The 19,965-nt window shown below is 39.9% G+C and overlaps 1 protein-coding gene across 1 annotated transcript; it reads left to right on the top strand.

Moving 5' to 3' along the window:
* Nucleotides 1-1,909: 1,909 nt before the first annotated feature.
* On the top strand, nucleotides 1,910-19,941 carry nat8l (N-acetyltransferase 8-like). Its single transcript, XM_024288404.2, has 3 exons — nucleotides 1,910-2,421; nucleotides 4,001-4,165; nucleotides 13,743-19,941. Exons 1-3 carry the CDS (start codon nucleotides 2,112-2,114, stop codon nucleotides 14,108-14,110), a joined length of 843 nt encoding a protein of 280 aa, XP_024144172.1. The 5' UTR covers nucleotides 1,910-2,111; the 3' UTR covers nucleotides 14,111-19,941.
* Nucleotides 19,942-19,965: the final 24 nt, after the last annotated feature.

Below are 19,965 nucleotides of genomic sequence, written 5' to 3'. Positions count from 1 at the left end.
GATTTTCTAAACCCTTTTAATCCACTAGTGTGTTGTTTGAGATCAGATTTTCATATTTAACAGTATATTTTTAAGCACCACAGCTCTATTGTTGACTCTTTAGTGTTGCTCGTGTGATAACCCAAGTGGGTGGGTGTGTCTTTATTTATTATCATATTTATTTAATGCCTTTTCTATGCAAGTGATGGGGTTTTAAAACGTTTGCATTATTTTTTAATAACTCTTCCATCAGTTTAACTTGACTATTTAATCAAATATAGCTTTAGTGTGATAGGTGGTGTAGTGGTTAGCTCTCTCGCCTCACAGTAGGAAGGATGTGGTTCAAATCCCACACATGCACAAGGGTTATTCCAGTAAAAAAACACGCTTCTGATAGTTCTAAACTGTCCTTTGGGTGTGACTGTGAGTAAAGTGTGTCCTTTTGACACATCGAATCCCTTAAAATGCTTTAAAAATCCATCTGAAGGACCTTAAAACTGCTTTATCTAAATGAAAGTGTTATTTATAAATATCTTTCAGTTTAATATAATTGTACAGTTATTTGTTTTATGTCTTCTTTTAGAAATTGCTGCCTCTTGGCTATGCAGGACTCCCTTGAAAAAGAGGTTTTTCATCTCAACGATAAACTAGTACCCTGTTCAAGGTGTGCCCAACAACTGGGATAGGCTCCAGCAACTGCATACCCCCCAAAAGGGGAATTAAGATTTTTTTTCAAAGAAAAATTAATCTCAATGTTTTTTTTTACTTACATAAAAATAATTATTTTATAAATAAAAAAAATAAAAAACATGTTTTCTTCATTGACTTATTATAGACTTTAACTTGATCAAGTCAATTAAACAAAAAAGATTCTTTTATTTATAGATTCTGAAAAAAATGGATTACAGTTTTCTTATGTTGCAACATTTACTGCATCACATTAAAGCATCTCCTACTAAAAAAATGCTACTGCGCATGCCCACTGCATCACTTCATCGGTCTGCTTCCAAAACCCTCCTGAAAGACAGTTTCTTTTTGAGCAGGACTTGGATGTGCCGGACCTCCTCCTTCTCCGCAGCACTCCTGCTGGGAGGAGGAGGAGGAGGAGAGGATGGGGGGGAAAAGATTTGGGGGGTGGATGCAAGCTTATCAATAGCAGGTTGATGATCCAGTTCAAACTAGTTCTGGCTGATGCGGTGCCGAGAGCAAAAGCGACTCTCCCCCCACTTTCTGGACTTGAAGGAAAACTGTGTTTGAAGAAAAAAAAAGAAAAAAATATTTGACTTAGAGATGCGTAATGATGGGTACAGCTTCACCCAAAGCCATCTGAAGGTTTCTCACCTCTGATTAGTGCCAATGAGCTGTCACCAACACCAATTAACATCTAAATGATATTTTACAAGCTGTCAAAGTGAACACATCCACTGACAGAAGCGGAATTTCATCACAGGAGGTGTAAAGGACAACAAAGGAAATCTCAACAAAGCCAGACCGGCGCGCGCACGGCCGTGATCGTCGTGTGGGGAGCCGTGCACGACAGGAGCAGAGCGGCGGAAGCCGCGGAGGAGCCACTGCAGTGCAGCAGAGCTGTCAGTCACCCGCGTGGAGGCTGCGCGCGCGCGTCTCCATGAGCCACTTTATGGCTCAAACGCATGAAGATCGATGTGATCCGCGCGCCTCCCTCCTCTCTGGTGCACGTTTGCATCCATTAATCAGTGAAAGGGAACGCCAAGACTCTCTGCGCCATCTTCTCCACGGACCCCACTTTGTCCAAATACCCACCAGCACGCGCGAGCTCGTCCTCCCTCCCCCTCCCTCCTCCATCCACCAGCATCGTCCAATCTGCGCGGCGCACGGGACCTCCCCAACCCCTGAACCCGCACCCCCTCCGCCCCGCGCGCCTATAAATACGGCTCGGCTCAAACCGGCGGGTCTCGGTCTTCAGAAACTCTCAGGGTTGCAGCAGAACACCCCCCTCTCGTCTCCTCCACCCATCACCGTTTTTTCCAGGAAAGTCACGCATTTATCATCCATTTCCACTCGCCACCACCTCCCTCCCCCCCTTTCTCTCCCATCATTCCTCCACCCACTCCCCCCGGCTCCAACTGCAGTTTGCATCTTCCATAGTGTGCATGCATTTTTCGTCTCCCAAAATGGTTTGCGAGACTAAGATTGTTGCGGACGAACACGAGGCTATACCGGGGACCAAAAAAGAGGCGATGATGTGGGGGTCCCCCCCCTCCTCCGGCGCGGCTCTCAGCCCCGCCGAGCCGCCCAAGGATGGGAGGAAAGATGGGGTTTTTATCCGGGAGTTTGAGCGCGGGGACGAGGAGGAGGTGCGCCGCATCTTCTGCGAGGGGATCATGGAGCGGATCCCCAACACAGCCTTCAGAGGGATCAAGCAGCAGCCCCGGATCCAGTTTTTATACGCGCTCCTGACAGGTAGGCGCATGCTTTCTGTCACTTTTACAGTCAACTTGATCGATTTCCCTTCAAACTTGTGTTATAAAAGACACAAATCCTCGCGTCACGCAGTGAAATCTGCTGCAGCTTTGTTCCACCACCGGCGTTTACCGGCATGTGGCCGCCACACAACAAAGGCGAGCATGGTGCATGTGTGGAGCCGCCGCTGATCATGCGGTGACACGTCGGTGCCGTGAATGAACGACAGGATTGGATTTAGGGATTGGTCCACGGGGTGCGCGCACGCAGCACAAAAAAGGAGAACTCGTGCGTCTTTGCGCATTCCCACAACAAGAAAATAACCCCCACTGTGTGCGCACGCAAGCAGTCTGCGGGAAGTTTGGCTCCAGTCTAAAAAATGTTTTTTTTCCCCCTTTTTAAAAAGGCTATATCTATTTATTTGATTTTGAATTTTAAAGTTTTTTTTAATTAAGTTATTTATGTAGGAATACATTTTTGGGAGCAATATTTTAAATATATGTCAGTGGTTTCATTTTAAACCTTTTTATGTTTTTTCCTGAGTTAACTCAGAAAAAAGTCAAATTTTACCCTAAGATGTGAGTAAAAAAAAAAAAAACTTTAATATGCAATATTGCATATTATTATTGCAACTATTTTTTAAACTATGCAGTGTTTGGTGAGTAAACAAAATAAATCTACTTTTTCAACCTATTTATTTTTGTTTTTTTAATTCGAAATATATTTTTACATTATTTTTTGACATATTTTGACATGTTGCATTTTCTAATGTTTTCCAACTTATTTTGATTTTACTTTTAAATTCTTGGGTTATAGGGATACAATTTTGGAGCAATACTAAAAAATAAATAAATAAATCTTTAATTGGTTTCATTTTAACCCTATTTATGTTTTTTTCCTGAGTTAACTCAGATAATAATGAAATTTTTAAGAAATTTGTGCTAAAACAACCCAATTTATGTTATTTTTAAAGTGTTTAGTGTGTTTATTTATATAAATTTGATTTTTTTAAACATTTTTTTAAAATTCAAAATATATTTTCTACTTATAATATATATTTTTAAATTATTTTTAAACAATCTGACAGATTTTTTACTGTTTGCATGAAATTTCACCTTAAAAATGTAAAAAAATACAAAAAAATGAATAATAAAAGTAATCACATTTTTAAAAGAAAACTTTATCGCATATTATTAAATTTACACTTAGTAATTGCAAAACAACAATATTAGTCATAAACTGTTTTTGTTGTTCTACCTCCATGACACGTAACACACGACGCGCACATAACATCCATCCTGCATGTGTTTCTCTGCGCCCCCTAGTGGCGCCTTTGAGTACTATTTGTACTAATATATTTTTTTAATTGATGTTCTTGTTTGTTCCTGTGCATTACCTTATATCAAAGTGTTTGTTAAATGACCCCAAACGTCTGACTGACCCTGAATGAGATGCTGCTGTTTCCCTCCTTCATCTGTCTGTTCTTCTGTCTGTGACCAGGGTCAAATTCTGCCAGAAATCAAACATGTCATTCTCTCTTCTGACAGGTTTCGTTTACTTTTCTTCCATTTCTCCTTAGTAATGTGCTTTTACGTGACCAAATCTGTCACGCTGACCTGCTGTGCGCCCCTTATTCTCATGGGTGCGCGCTACTACTACAGCAGGAAAGTAATCCAGAATTATCTGGAGTGTGCTCTGCACACGGACATGGCGGACATCGAGGCTTACTACATGACTCCTACAGGTGAGTGGCAGCAGGAAACGCCGCTTTTCATGCATGGAAGAAGAAAATAACTGTTTAGTCAGAAGGCAATGCTCCACCTCCACGAGTTAGAAATCATCAGTTTGATGTTCTCAAGCAGGGCTAAAGAGAGCCATTAAATATGCAGTTCCCACCCCTCCTCCCTATCTAGGTCTCCACTCCTTCCCCCACTCGCTTCCTCTTGGCCACTGGGGTGGGGGTAGAGGGCATCACAGGGCTATTGATCGCAAAGAGGAGGCTGCTGCTGCACTTTCTGCAGTGCAGAGGACTCATTTCCTCCGCTAAAGCACAAATCAAAAAAGTCAGAAAAACCTGCGTTTACCTCAGGAGTCGAACCCCGAACAAAGATCTGGTTCACGCATTCCCCCACACCCTCCTGGAGAACCTCACCCCGTTAGCCCGAGGCGTTATGAAAAGCAGGTGCCGGTTAAGCCCGTCGATTGGTGCTTATTGTTGTCGCTTGATAATCCACTGCGCACACAACTGCAATCTAGCATTCCCATTACTGCCCCAAGGGCTGTGGTGGTTCAGAGGGGGTCAGGCCCCGCTGCTCCGGGACAATGCCGGCGATTACAACCGTGGTAACCAAACGGGCAAGTGTGGATGAACACCTGAGAGCCCACCTGCAGCCCTGAGGGTCACTCCCTTCAGCTCAGAGGAGTTTTATGGACAAGGAGCAGAAAGAAAGTCCTGTTGTGAAGTTTTTAAACATTTAAAAGCTTTAGAGAATAGCTTTTAGAACATAAAAATCACTGCTGCCTTACTGTCTAATAATGCAGTTTGCAGGCCTATATTCTGCTTGTTTCTGAGTGTATTTTCAACAAAGGGATCACGGGAAATAAGTAGAGGCTTACTTCCGCGCCAAAAGTTCCAGACACAAACTTTTTTTATTAACTCCTGCCGCTCTGCAGAAACTATGTCCTAGAAAACGACTCAGGTTTTTTGATTTTGGATAAAAACAGCAAAAAACGTAATAAAAAAATGCTTTTACAATAGATTAAAACATGATCAGAGTGGAATTTTAAGTATTTATGATTAAGAAAAGAGGACAAAAACAGGAAATTTAGTAGTTTCAAAGTAAAAAATGAGATATTTCACGTCTGACATTAATGGTTGGATAAACCAACAAATGTAAACAATAAAAGATCAGAAATAGAAGAAAACTGTGACGTCAATGAACTCTTTTCACATGCTTCAACAGGAACTCAATCAATACTCCCAGCATGCTGTGCATAAGAATGCAAAAGGAATAGAAAACATGCTGAAAAGAAATTTGTCTTTTCATTTTTCTGTTTGTCCAGAGAGCAAATAAATCAATACAGACTCAGCTGAGATGTTTACAACAGCATTTTCCACAAATACTGATCAACAAATAAAAAAACAAACAAACTAATATGTTATTTAAAGGGAAACATAGTAGCTTTATATGTTACATTTTTTTTACCCATAAAACACCAGTTTCTATACAGGTGTTTTGGTTAATTCACGATTGAGAAAATTCTGATTTCCAACTAAATTATTGATAAGCGGCTCACCAGAGGAAAAGCACCAAGCAGCAGCAGTGTCACTTTTATTGTAAGGAGTTATGTTTTATTCATTTGCTCTTGATTTTACCCCATTATTGACGATCCATTTACATTAACAACTCGTTCGCATTCACCTTTAGTCACAGACCCTTCATTCAGTGGATTGATTTAAGGCTCTATACTCGGGTTTTGTTCTGTTAATAGAAGATTGAGATGAAACTATTTCAGGATCAACCAACTTTGGATTGTCTTAGAAGTATTTAAAAAAAAATATAGTTTTTATTATGGAGCCCCAAAAGGGACATCGAAGTAAAAAATAATAAATTAAGTAAAAAAATTTTTTTTTTACTTTGATGTCCCTTTAGGGACTCCGTATTTTCCTACATTGGCACAAATTGATTTTATTTGTTACTCCAGATTTGATTGAATATTACTGTTTTTGTGTGTATGACAGCATTGATAACTTCTCTGTGGATTTTATGTCACTTTTTCTTCTTTTTTATCTTAAAAGAGGAGTATAAATCTCATTTTTTTTAAGCAAACATGGAAGGACTCCTGTTTATGCCGTTTATCCTTCCTCTATACTTTTTCTTTTTTGTTGTCTATTCCTAATAAAAAAAGCACAAAAAAACAGAATGAAAAATTGGTGCAGAGGTACAGTATATATTAAATTGAAACATTTCCCTGAAGTCCACACAAATTTATTAGTAAAAATTGGAAGTCTTGTCTGTCTTTAAAGGATCTAAAGAAGTTTCAAAACTCACAGGAGAAGGATTTTTGATTTGTCTGTGTCCACACGAGTAAAAATACAATGTATGATTAAATATATATAAAGGAGAGTTGTTCCTGGGGAGAGAGCAGCTTCCTCGCCAGCTACCTGCTGTGCTTATTTTAGCTCTGAACGACAGAAAGAGTAAAAACGTGGGAAGGAAGAAGGTGAGACAGAAATGGGAGCACATAAGGGAGGGGCGTTTGTATTTTGTGTGTGCGAGGAAAAAAAAAAGAAAAAAAAAAAAGAGAGTGCTTTCTGGTCTGCAGCGAGACAAAGGGGTCCCCTTGGGACATTTCCGACCTGTCAGCTGCAGCATCTTAGAATAACAGTAATCCTGTCTCAATGATGTCCTCCATCGCTCCCTCTGGCTGCACGGAGTTCCTCTCATTATCGTCTCAGTTTTACCTGCACTAAAGGTGTGGAGGAGGAAGAAAACTGACCTAGCTAACAAAACACACCCTCCTATTATGAAAAATGAAACGGAGTAGATTTTGTTCAACAACATTAGAATCTTTGGCAGGAAGTTTGAATTCTACAGACGTAAAAAAAAGAATCTAGACTGGATATTTGTATTATCGATAATGCAGATTTTGAGACCTGAATTTATTTCTAGCTTTAAAAAATCCTTTCAAGTAGATGCTAAATTAAGGTAAGTTTGGAGGAAAAGTGGTTTGATGGATGTTTGCATTACGAGGCATTAAACCACAGACTGTACATGAGAACTGGACTGAGTATCCTCTCCCCCTGGTGTTCCAAAAAGGAAGTACCAGCTGGTCCCAGAAAGCTAAAATCCCATAGACCTCAATAGAGCAACAGTTATTACTCAGTCATTCTATTTGCTAGAATAACCATTCTCTGCTATCTCTTTTTTCTTGCTAATCCTATTTTTTTTACTCGCAAGTTATTCTAGTTATTATCTAGACCAGGGGTCTGTAACCTGCAGCTCCAGATCCACATGTGGCTCTTTCATCTCTCCATGGCCAAACATAAAATAAGTTTTGAGAGATGCTAGGTTCTTTTAACATTTTTGCTTTTGTTTGTGCAAAAAAAAGACATAATTCCTATTTATTATAAAAATAAAAGGTCTAAATTTCTAAAAGGCTAAAATAAGACTATACAGCTCCTTCTAGGTTATAATCACCAGAAAATGAGCCCAAATGGCTCTTTTACCGTCAAAGGTTACTGACCCTGATCTAGCCAATCAGATGTTTTAAAAGGTTTGACAGAGGGGCGTGGCCTTCCGATAAGCACACTCCTGGTTAGCGAGAGTGGTTGCCATAGACATGATGAAATGTTGAAGTGGTGCAAATCTGGTGACTCTTGCTTTAGCCGTTTTCTTTCACAGCTCTATTCCGATATATGAAAGACTTAGTGTCACAGAATTCCGGTTAAGCACAAATTAATTAATTTCTCCCCTGTGATCAATTTTCAGATGTTGGCACTTCTGTGGATTAAATGTCACTATCAAAACCAAGTCCTTGATTGGTAAAAGTTAAACCTGGTTATGTGTTTTGTACAATGAGCTCCAAAAACTGACTCAAAAAACAAAGTTTTGAGCCCAAAACGCACACTGATAAGAAAAGAGACCATCTATTCATTCATAAGTATTTGTAATATTTGTTATCAGACTCGTGTCCATCACCTTTAGTTCTCTGCTGGTTTGAGTTTCTCGCCTATCCGGTCTTTCTCCTGTCATTAATAATGGATCGTCATCTTTCTAAGCTCAGCTTGTGTTTTTTCATTCCATTTCAGTCAATACCTCACTAAAGTACACGCAGCACAAACCTGATGTCCTGCTCCCTTTCTTTAACTGTCACAGATTTTCTTTTTCCTTAAGACTCTGGCGGCGAAATGAGATCCCAGAAACACATTTATTAGTGAATTTGCTCAAAAATGTCCAGGACAACATTCTATGCTGACCTCCCCATTATGTTTTTCTTTTTGATAGTTAAAAATTTTGCTTGTAAAAAAGGAAGTGTTTGCATGAGCTCAGAAGGACAACAAACATCAAAGTTTGACGGTCATCTTTAAGCGCTAGCTAGAGGTCGAGGTGGCGGAAGGGATTTCAATTCGGCATAAATCTGCTGTTTACTTTCTGCGTTTATATTTAGTACGCGTATCCTCTGCCTGACAGGCTCCTCCATCAAGTTTTATTTGCACAAACTGCTGACGTGTGTGTCCTGAGTGACAGCGGCATCTATTCTGCAGCATGAACTCTGACCCAAGAAGCAGGATGTGTCTAGCATGAAGATGCATTCTGCTTCCTGTATGATGTCTCTGTGTCCAAAAAGACGGAGTAAAATCAATAAAACAAATATCTCAAGCCCTAACACTGAACCCTGGAGAACACCTAAATAAAGTAATAGCATTAGAAATTAGAAATGATCACACTCCCTAAAATAGAACCCAGATGAACACTTGAATAAAACTTCAGACAAATAGAAAATAGAACAGTAAATTATGTAAAATTATGTAAAAGTATTGAACCTTTTAACACCAGAGCTTTAACTCCATTGATCAACCGTTTATGCAGTTAACGTAATTTAAGCAAATTCTGAAAATTGAGAAGGGCTAAGCAATAATTCTGTCACGGAGAACAGAATCAGCTGACTCACGTTGATCAGTTGAAGAATTAAGGTAGGGGAAACAGTGTGTCATGTAGGTGGCAATGGCAACATCTCCAGTGTTAAAGAGTTAAAATAAATCCATATTCCTTAAAAAAAGCAAACGTGTCCAAAAAATGTTTTCTTTTAAAATCCTTGGAGAACACCAATTTAGATAGTATTACAGAAAAAGATTTGTATCTCCAAAATAGATCCTTGCGGAACACCTAAATTAAATAGCACCACAAACACCCAATGTTTGAATGTTTATAGTCTTGATTTTCTACAAGATTAATTTTTACATTCATAAAATTGAAAATGTATTAGTAGAGGATGACTTAAAATGTTTAGTGTCATGTGATGGCCCACTTTGACCTAATGTTGCCTGTAAACGGAACACAAAATAAAGGGGGAAAAATGATAAAAAATGAGCAAGCTCATGCTGCTAGCATCCGCAGAGCACATTTGAGAACCGACGCACAGCAAGGAAGCGTCTAGACTAAATGCTTATCAGCTGAATTACCCCTGGAGGCTTCATCTGAAGCAAAGGAGCGTAATCCTGTTACTGTGCAAAAGCCATTGCAGCACACAGTCCTTTGTGTGTGAGTGCAGGTTTATTTTTTGATTTATAGGGTTCAGATCACTTTATTATTAATGCACGCCCACGCATATGCATAGAGGGATATAATTATAATTAAGAATCACTGAGAAATCGCTTGCACTAATTGTGCAGAAATCAGACATTTGTTTGCATTTAAGGATCATTAATGATTTCCAGAAGTCGTCTTTACCGCCTGCCTGATGTGCTTTCTTTGTAGACTTCATCTATTTTCTGTCCGATCCCCTCCCCCTCATTAATAATGGCAGATTCCCCATCTTTCCTCTCGCCCTCCTTTGTATTTGGATGCTGTAGCTTCAATAATGGGTCTTTTCAGGCCCACCCTTACTACTGTTAACACAGATGCCCCACTGTTTTCCTCCTTAGCTCAATCCTTCTTTCAGACAGAGATGAATGAGCTCGCCGTCTTTGTCCCTCTTCGTCCACGTCCTTTTTCTGAGTGAGTAAGCTCATTCAGTCCGCTTGCACACAGATACCAAAACTGTGGCTGCGGACTGTATTAACACTGTAGTTAATGCAGCTGCTGAGCTGCAGCAACAGGGAGCTGAATGCTCAAAAGAGCCGTCGCTTTTATCCCCTTAGTGTTCTAGTCCAGCCTGTCTTTTGGTGGCCTCATAACCAATGCAGCCTCTCCTTTATTTTTCTACTACTACAGTACAGAAAATGTAACACTTTTGATTCACTTTTATAGCTGTCTTTAAATCCCTTTTATTTTGAAAAATACACAGAATAGTGGACTGTTGCCTGTCAAATTAAAACACTCCTCCACTGACTCAATTAGACTTTTAAAATATCAATATCAACACTATGTAACCATTCATATCACAAGTGAAACACACATTTCTGAGAGCTCATCAAAAATGTCCTTAAAAACCCAATGTACAGTATAAAACGGTCCATGTTTTCCGTCCTGTAGTTCATCATCCTCCCACTAGGGGCAGTAGAAGAGCTTTTCCTGCTCATTTCAAAATGGCTGCCTCCAAAAACCTTAAAAACACTTTTAGTTTAGCTCAACTTTTCTAAACTTTATGGAGAGAATAACTCAACTATTACTATCTACGTGTTTAAATAACTACTTTGTGTACTGAAAGAATTAAATTAGTCGATAATTCATTCTTTGTAGTACAGTTACATCATCTTAAAATGTGTGGATCAAATTTGAGACAATGGGTGAATTTGGTGCTTTTTTCCTGAATATTTGTGTTAATATTTTTGTATTTTAAACTAACATTGTTGTGAGCAAAAACTTACCAAATCACCCAACGTATCATAATTAATACTACGTAGAGCTCATTTAAAAAAAAGGATATTTCAAAAATGTCTAAAACTTTAATTACAAATAATTTTTGATGATTATTTGATTAATTAATGTTTAAAAAAACCTTATTAGGGTCAATTCACTTAAGATAAAAAAAATTGGATGGCTTAAGACTCTGATAACTACTTTTCCATTTATTTCAAATTAAATATCAATAAAAACCTTTGAAAAGAAAAATGCAGATCATTTGGAGGTGACCTGCTCATATGCCTGAACACTCTATATCATCTCCAACAAAGGATGCAGAGACAAGTATGAGTGTTTCAGATTAAAAAAAACTGTCCCTGTTGAGAAAATATCCGGATGCCTTTTAAAGCACATTTTATTTTGGATTAATCTACAGATAACACTCATATAAAGCACTTAATCTTCCCCTTAAATACAGAAACAACATAGCGTTTAATCCTTGCACCCCTGGGCAGTGATGTTAGAGGGATTAGCACTCGATACACCCTTCTTAGCTTTCATTAGAGAAGAGGGAGGGAGGGATAGGAAGACTTTTTCTGTGGCCAGTGTCCTCTATGGTCTCAGAAATATTTCTGAGACCCAGTTGAGTAATGTGCACAGCAGACTGTGGGGCGGGGAGGCAGGGCAGCCCTCTCCGAGCACGTCCTCATTCCCGGTACTGGCTCGGCTCAGACAGATGGTCACTCAAGCACAGCGAGCATAATGATGCATACGCTACCAAAGGAGGTGACCCTGCATCTATTATCCATGAAAATACACTAAACAGTGCAGGAGAATGAGGGATGGACTCTAAACGTTGCAACTTTTTGACACTGCTCATAAATTCAAGGGTTCACAGAAACAATCTTAATAAATAGATTGAAGAAGGCTTTAAAGTTTCAAGTTGCGGCAACATTTAAGCATACAAGTATTTAGTCAGTCACCAAATGTGCAAGTTCTCCCACTAAAAACTCATCATAAGTATACCTCAACTATAAGAGATACAATTAGAAAAAAAAATACAGAAAATCACGTTTTTAATAGAATTTGTTTGTAAATTATGGTGGAAAATAAGTATTTGTTCACCTACGAACAAGCAAGATTTGTCTCTCACAGACCTGTAACTTCTTCTGTAAGAGAATCCTCTGTCCTTCACTCGTTACCTGTATTACTGACACGTTTGAACTCATTATCTATGTAAAGACACCTGTCCACAACCTCAAACAGTCACACTCTGAACTTCACTATGGCCAAGACCAAAGAGCTGTCTAAGGACACCAGAGACAACATTGTTGACCTCCATGAGGCTGTACAGATTTTGAACCATAAATGTGGATTTTGAGCTGCAGACATACCAGGCATGTGACGCAGGTTGAAGAACGCACTAAACCTGCATATTTTCAACGTGCGTATAACCCATGGTGTCCACACTAGACAGCAGGAAACGGCTTCCTGCTCTTTTTCCACTGTAGCACAAAATAAGCAGTACATATCTCCAGGCATTTCTTTCACAGCCCTATTCTGATATATGAAGTTTGCAGATGAGTAGATCCATTAACGTCTTCAGTAGCCATCTTGGCCAAAACTGTATTGCTCCATAAATTAGATATTGTTCGCCGTTTTTTTAGCTACGCTAATTGTTAGCTTGGGCTTGTGAGGTGCTACAAGCTAACAGGAGAGAGTGTAAACAAAGGGCTGATGGGAAAATTAGTGGAGCTAGCTTACATGTCCACATCCCAGATGATTAACTCCAGTTGCGCTACAGAAAACATGTCTTAAAAATGGCATTTTTTTTATAAATTTTGTATTAATACTCAATAGGTTAAATCCCACAGAAGGAAAACTATAGTTGGAGTGGGACACATTATTAAGCACATCACAGTTTCTGATTCAGCCTTAAAACCGTCTGGATCTGCTCAATGCAGGCTCACGGGGGCATCAAGCGCCTTCAGCTCCATGTCAGTTTGACCACCTGTTTGTGAGATTGAGCTGAAACAAATGAGGTCGTGTGGAGAGGCGTGAAGAGCGTTAAGTCAGAGTGACAGAAGGGAGATTTGAAGCTCGTGAACAGCAGGTCAGATCCTGCCACTCATGGACGATTTAGCTTCGTCTGTAAAAGGACTGCTCAGAGATCCTACGATTTTAATATTAATGTGTTGGAGCATTGTCAGCTGACATTCTACTGTTATTCTTGTTTGTCACCAGATTATCTAACTAAACCTACTGTAAGCATGTCATTTAGAACAGGCAGGTGGATGTTTTGAAAAGTGAAACTGGAGTGAAATTCCTGTAACCGTGAAGAGTAGCGTTTTCCTTTGGCCTTTCTAATGCAGAGAGGAGTCCTGAATGCTTCTCTGCCATGTCTCTGCACTCTTTGCTCATCTTATCTGTGAGTGACCGCTCCATTACGCTGGAGCTTTTAATCAACAGAGCCTTCGCAGTGGCTAATGCCATTAGGTTCTGGCAGCCTCTGGTCTCTGTCCAGCTCATTCATCAACTTCCTTCATCCCGTCCTCAATTTCCTTTAGAACTACAGAGCAGCACAGCGGTTGATACCAGCTTCTTCTCTAATCCATCGAAGCCTATTTTCCCCAAATTTTGTTTCTGGTATTGCTTAGTTAATTGTTAATGTAATAGTTTAAGAGGCTTCAAGAAAGTGCAAAATAAAACGGTTTTCATGGATGATCTCGAAGCTCCGGTTTGACTTTTCCTGTGAAACTGTGTTCTCCTGTGGTGTGTGCAGTGATGTCATAAAAGTTTGTTTTCTCCTGTCAGGATCCTGTTTCTGGGTGGCGATGCTTGAGGGGCACATAGTGGGCATTGTGGCGGCTCGGGGTCACGAAGAGGACAACGCCGTGGAGCTGCGGCGCATGTCGGTGGACTCCCGCTACCGTGGCAAGGGGATTGCTAAGGCCCTGGGCCGCCGCGTCCTGGAGTACGCCGTGCGCAACAACTACGCCGCTGTAGTCCTGGGTACGACGGCCGTCAAGCTGGCCGCCCACAAGCTGTACGAGTCGCTGGGTTTCCGCAGAACGGGCCAGAGCGAAAACCACAGGCTACCCGGAATGAGCCGCTCTCCGCTGGAGAGGCTCTTCTTCCAGATCCGCCACAGCCAGTACCGCCTGCAGCTCCGTGAGGAGTGAGAGGTGATGGGATGGAGAGGGGAGAGGGACAGAGAGAGCAACATCCCTCCGTCACCTGAGGGCCCCGGCTGCATCCTCTCCTCTGACGGCTTTTATTTATTTTCTGTCACTATATCTCAACTGCTGTTACGCCGTAAAGTCACTAACATTTTGGTTACGTTCATGCTTCTTTTGCTGTTTTTGTAATATACACTTTAATATTTTTAATACAACTTTGTTTCTTTATACTATTTTTTTTTGTATTTTATTTACCCCTCCATTTCCATTGTGGAAGAAAATGACCTTTTTAGACACCCAAGAAACCCCTTTAGTCTTAAGATTGCATTGTTCTGATCATCATCCAGAGATTTTACTAACAACTCCTCACTTAAATTTCCCACAAACCCCTCTGACATGACGGGTTCAGCCCCTGACGAGATCAGACTTTGAGAGACGACACACATCCAAAGTGTCTGGCTAAAGCACACACGTTCTTGCCGTGTTACACTTTGCATGTGTATCATGTGGCCTCAAACACAAGTCATCTTGGCTGTCAGCCATTCCCCCCAAGACACCATATTGAAGCGCAGCGATAGCGCGTTTCTGAGCCCCGCGGCGAGACACAGCCGTGACAGGATGGCGAGCGGAACATGTGCTGCCTCGTAATTGGATTCAGTGCATCTTCCTCTCCTCGTCCGCTGTTTAATTTGTCTTTTTTTGTCATTTCATCACTCCTTTTTTTCCACACTGGAGATGAGGAGAGGGCCTCTGATTGGTTGAGGTGACAGTAGGGTGGAGCTTTCTCATAAAGTTCTCAAGCCACAATAAAGCTAAAGCTCAGAGCTTGTGTGTGAATGCATGTATGACTGGTGTGTAGCATGTCACTCTGAATGTGTGTGTCTGTAGAGGAGGTTTGACACTAGCAAGCCTCAACCGTACGTGCTGAACTTTTTATTTAGCTTAGATATATAAAAAGTTTACCTAACACTACTACTTTTTACGTAAACTGTTTACTGATTGAATTAGGAAACAATCGAACATTCTTTTTTATTCGTTCCCAATTTAACCGATCCTTTCAGATTTTATAATTGCAAAAAAACTTGCCACATTTAAATATGCAAAATTTTATCATCAAAACTACGATTTCTAGCTTAATCCAGGTGACAAAACTAGTTGGATACGACACAGCAATACTTGCAGTTCATAACTGAGCACAAAAGTAAATATATCTCAATCTAGAATGATATTTTCCCTCCATTTGTAGGTAAACTCTTATGTAGCAAACATTTTGTCTTCAATGTTCCTAACAAACAGAATCAGCTCTCAAAACTCCCATAAAAAAAGCACACAAACGTCAAAAAGAGGGAAAATATTACAAACATTCTCATACCATTCCAACAAACCCTTAAGACTCCCTGTGTCATTAACCTGTCTGCAACCCTGGGCGAGACCAACCCCTCCACACAAACCCCCACCCGCATCTCCTCCATCCAGACCCTCATCCATCCCCGCTCCACCTCTGCATGTGCCCTTAAGTCTTGCTGCACTGCTTTAGTTGGAAGCTTGTCGGACCAGCTCTAGAGCCCGTCCCCGTTCTCGTGTCGTCTGGGCAGTGTGACGCCACCTCTGCAACATGACAGGCCGTTAGGGAGGAGGAGGCTGCGCGTCGAGTGCATGTGCTGTGATGCAAAAGCAATGGGGGGGGGACTTGACGGAGAATGTGTGTTGCAGCAGACAATAGGCTCACCAGCTGCAGCGCTGCCTGGATGACATTATGCCTGCCAACCAACCAACTGTAGAATGCAAAAAGCAATGCAAGTGTGGCATGTCTCTGTGCCCAGCGTGTGAACGGTGCCTGCCTTGGAAAAGAGCAGAAAAAAACAACATATATGTACTATACTAATATATATATAAATATATATGTGTGTGTATATATACACACAAACAAACACGAAGAAGACAAGCCTCTTTTATAAGAGTAACATGTAAAACAAATGTGTGTTTCTGATCCAAAAGAAAAACTTTTGCATGAATCGTGTTTTTGAATGCAACTGTAACTGTAAAGGGAGACACTCCACGTGACATACAATTTAAAGTTGTAGTTTTTAGAGGCTTTATACTATTACTTTATCCTTTCTGATCACGACTGAAGAGTTTAAACGTAATACCAGCCACAAGAACAAGTGCTAAAACACTCCTATGAGGCAGCCAAGCATCGTTTAGCAGCTATCCGAAAAATCCTTGCAGTATTCGAAAGAAGCAGCCATTTATTGACCTCGGACGACGTCGCGTCTTTTATTCATCAGCTTGTGACGACATTTTTACAGACGGAAGCTTTCAATGGGCATTTGACCATGTGGTACTATAGCACACGGTAAAAAAATAAAATCCTGCAGCTTGTTATAAACATAAATCCTCAGGGTGATACAGGTCATTTTCTGTGCTTCCTGTTCAATGCCCTCAAACGCCTAAAAAATATACGTTTCTGTGTTATTGGTGAAATTGTACCACATTTAGTAATGGACTCATGGGATAGGGCGGAGCTTCTTCTTTCACTCATTTTTCCCTCAACATGAAATAATCTGAGTTTAATATATATTTTGTGAATTCATAAAAAATACACAACAGCCCTTTCGGAGCTGACACGAAGAACCTATAAATCATATATCTGTGTTATACTTCAGATATGATACATCTACAGCTCCATAAAATTGGGGATACGATTGGTCTATTTCCAGAAGAAAAAAAATAATCAAACTGACACTAAAACATACTTCAATAGTAAATCCTGTGAGTGTGAGAGCTGAAACATTTCTGTGAAACATCAGTCTGTTTCATGAAAGACACTAGAAAACTGTTTAGAACCATTGAATCTGTCCTTTCCTTTGATGTTAATCTGTTTTAATTGAAATAAATCACAAACTCCTTCATGTAATGGTAGTCCATGAAGGTGAAGAAGATCAAAACGCCTTTTTCTAAGCCCTATGCACTGCAACCAAAAACTGCAATGACACATTAAGAAGTATTGACATCTTTAGGCATTGATTGATCTTGCATTACTGCTGTAGGAATGTTTCCAATTCTATGTGAGATCTACCAAAGTCAGTACCATTCCTCTTAAATGTTCTGCTGATGTACAATCCAGAATTAATCCTACGACTTTTGTCTGGTTTGCTTTTTTTTTGGTTGGGTTTGAATGCAAGTGACTTTTGGTAAAGTTTCCAGAGAGTGTGCTGCATTGTCGTCTCTGTTTGGTGCTTTCACACTCTGAAAAATAGAATAAAAGGGGGCACAAACAAAAAGTTATTATCCAGCATTTTTTAAATTTAAAATCTAACTTTTGAAAAAACAACCATGTTAAGGAATCGTGCTTTGTTTGCTAATGAAAAAGCAGTATTTTAGTCAGAATTTCACACATGTACATGTATGTTTAACCCTTTAACGTATTGTAACTTTTGAACCGTTGAAACGATCAACGTAATTCTAGCAGATTTTGAAGGAGGAAAAGCGCTGCTTTTTCTCCTTCTGCTAGAATTACGTTGATCGTATTGACGATTTAAAAGTTACAGTATATCAAAGAACATAAACACTGGAGCTTCGGTGTTAAAGTCCCACTCCGATCACCTTTTGATCTACTTTCAACTTTTAATTATTATTATGTAAATCATTTAAAAAAAATGTGTTTTTAAGATATAGTTGCTTCAGTTCATTAGAAATTCACCTCTAAATTTTGGGTGGGAGTGTTGACGCGGAGCAACCCCTCCCCCCTTCCCTTGCCAAGAATTTGCCCCACCCCCGACGTGTTTTCTTCGTCACAAATTTCCCTTGTTTCAAGTAGCATTTTTTGCTCTTGATTCGTGTTTTGAATACTCAGAAATGAAACTACGAGCTAAATTTTCATGAGAAAGTCGGAGTGGGTCTTTAAGAAACGAACACCCAAAGGCATGCTAATGAATGAATGCTGACGTTTCCTTTAAAATCTTTTTACTTTAAAAGAAGAGCTGTTTGGGATGCAGAGCTGGTGTAAATAGTGATATGTCTACCGACTGTCAATGTTTTATTTCCTGTCATTTTTTTTATTTTTCGCTGGTTGGACGAAGCTCGTCTCGGACAAAGGTTGCGTGCTGGAATGTTCCACCTAAAGAGGAGGCGAAGGGAGGAATGTGCCACACTGGCAGTCTAAAGAGGGGGTGTGTGGGGCAGCCGCACAGACTCCCCCTCTCTCTCTACCTCCGCTGGACAAAAACCAAGACTCTGGACTGAGGCCACAAGTGCCAAATACACAGAAGCACTTGTAGCATAAGTGTGTTTTCATTCGCTTGGTTTTGTTTCCTTACCGAGGAGGCTACGGATAAAGAATCTCCTGTGTGATGAATGTGTATACAGGAAATGACGGTGTAATGTACAATCCATGCTGCATGGCATCCTAACTTTAAGATGTGTAGACTTGCCAAGAATGAAAGTACCTGCTGCTTTTTTTTAAGCCCCTCCCACATTTTGTTGAACCCAAACCGATTGGAAAAATGACTGTGCATGTGCCATCTGATCAAGCAATAAGTACAAAAAAAAAAATGCTGCATCAATTTTGTTTATGTTTGTACAGCAGTGATGCCATTACAGAAAGATGGAAACTCGCATCAAAATCTAAGGAACGTTTTATAGGATTTTTCACTCCATTTTTTTAAGTAAATATTTGACACTTATAAAGAAAATAAGTGTAATGGAGGCTAAAGAATGAGAAGCTCAAGCAGACAGGAAAGGGAAAAAGTGGGCGCGTTATTGCTACAAATCTCTGTAGTGAATTCGACCACAAGACCTCCTAAATACGATAAACAAGCACTAAATATCCATCAGAAACATGCTAAATCAGTTTTTAACCAATGGATTTTGAAATATTGAGATAAATTATCAAAAATTTGAACACTTTTTTTTACTATTGACTGTACTTCTAGGTCATTTTCTCTTGTTTTTTAAACAAAACACTGTAAAAGGTATTTTAAAAATGCTCCTTGGTATTTGAGGTGGATTTATTTTTCAGACGTCAAGTGCGCAGCGTCTTTGTCTCTCAGTAATGGTTCAGATTCAGCCTTTCTTTGCACTGTAAAAAGTGAAAAACTGGATCAATTAACAAAAAACTGATTTTTTTACATTTAAAAACATTAATTTCAATTATTTTTTCAAGCTGAGTAACTCAACATTTTAATTTGATGTAACGATCCAACGTTTCACATTTTACAGTGTGTCCTGTCTGCCTGAGCTCTCTAAACTAATAGCACACACCAGCTCATGAATATCATACAGCCACTCTCCAAGCTGATGCAGACCAGTCATGGCAGATTTTTTTTTTTTTTTTTTTGGTTGCCAGGAAACCAAGAAACACAAAGCACAGTAGGGGGGGCTGATATGCAGCCACGGAGTCAGATGGATGAACCTTTTAGGGCTTGGACAAAAGGAGTCGCCACTGAGGGGGGAACTTTGAACTTGAGTTTTGAACTCTGACCTCAAAGTTTGGGTTCAGTTTGGTCCCAGAATCTGCAGAAAGACGGCGAAGTTTCACCTCGGCTAATCCAGATGTGAGGAGAGATTGGGGCAAAGTCACAGCCGGTTCATTCATTCTGCTCTAATGTCACCGAGCCTGCAGCGGCAACCTGACTTTCTCTATCTGCTTTTAGTTCCTTCTTTTTGAAAACTGCTGTATGACCACAGGATGATTACTATTATTATGTATCTATTAACCCTTTCTTTTATACTGACAAGACTGATATTGTATAGATGTAAAGATGGGATATTTTGACTGAGACATGGATGTACATATACTGTAAGGATTAAAAAGACGACGCTTTAAACTTTTATTTTGCGAAGCAAACTGTGTTTTT

Source organism: Oryzias melastigma, linkage group LG18, assembly GCF_002922805.2.
Source record: "Oryzias melastigma strain HK-1 linkage group LG18, ASM292280v2, whole genome shotgun sequence".
In the NCBI taxonomy this organism is placed as follows: Eukaryota; Metazoa; Chordata; class Actinopteri; order Beloniformes; family Adrianichthyidae; genus Oryzias; species Oryzias melastigma.
Note: the sequence above shows the minus strand (reverse complement) of the source record. Positions and strands in the feature narration are given on the sequence as shown.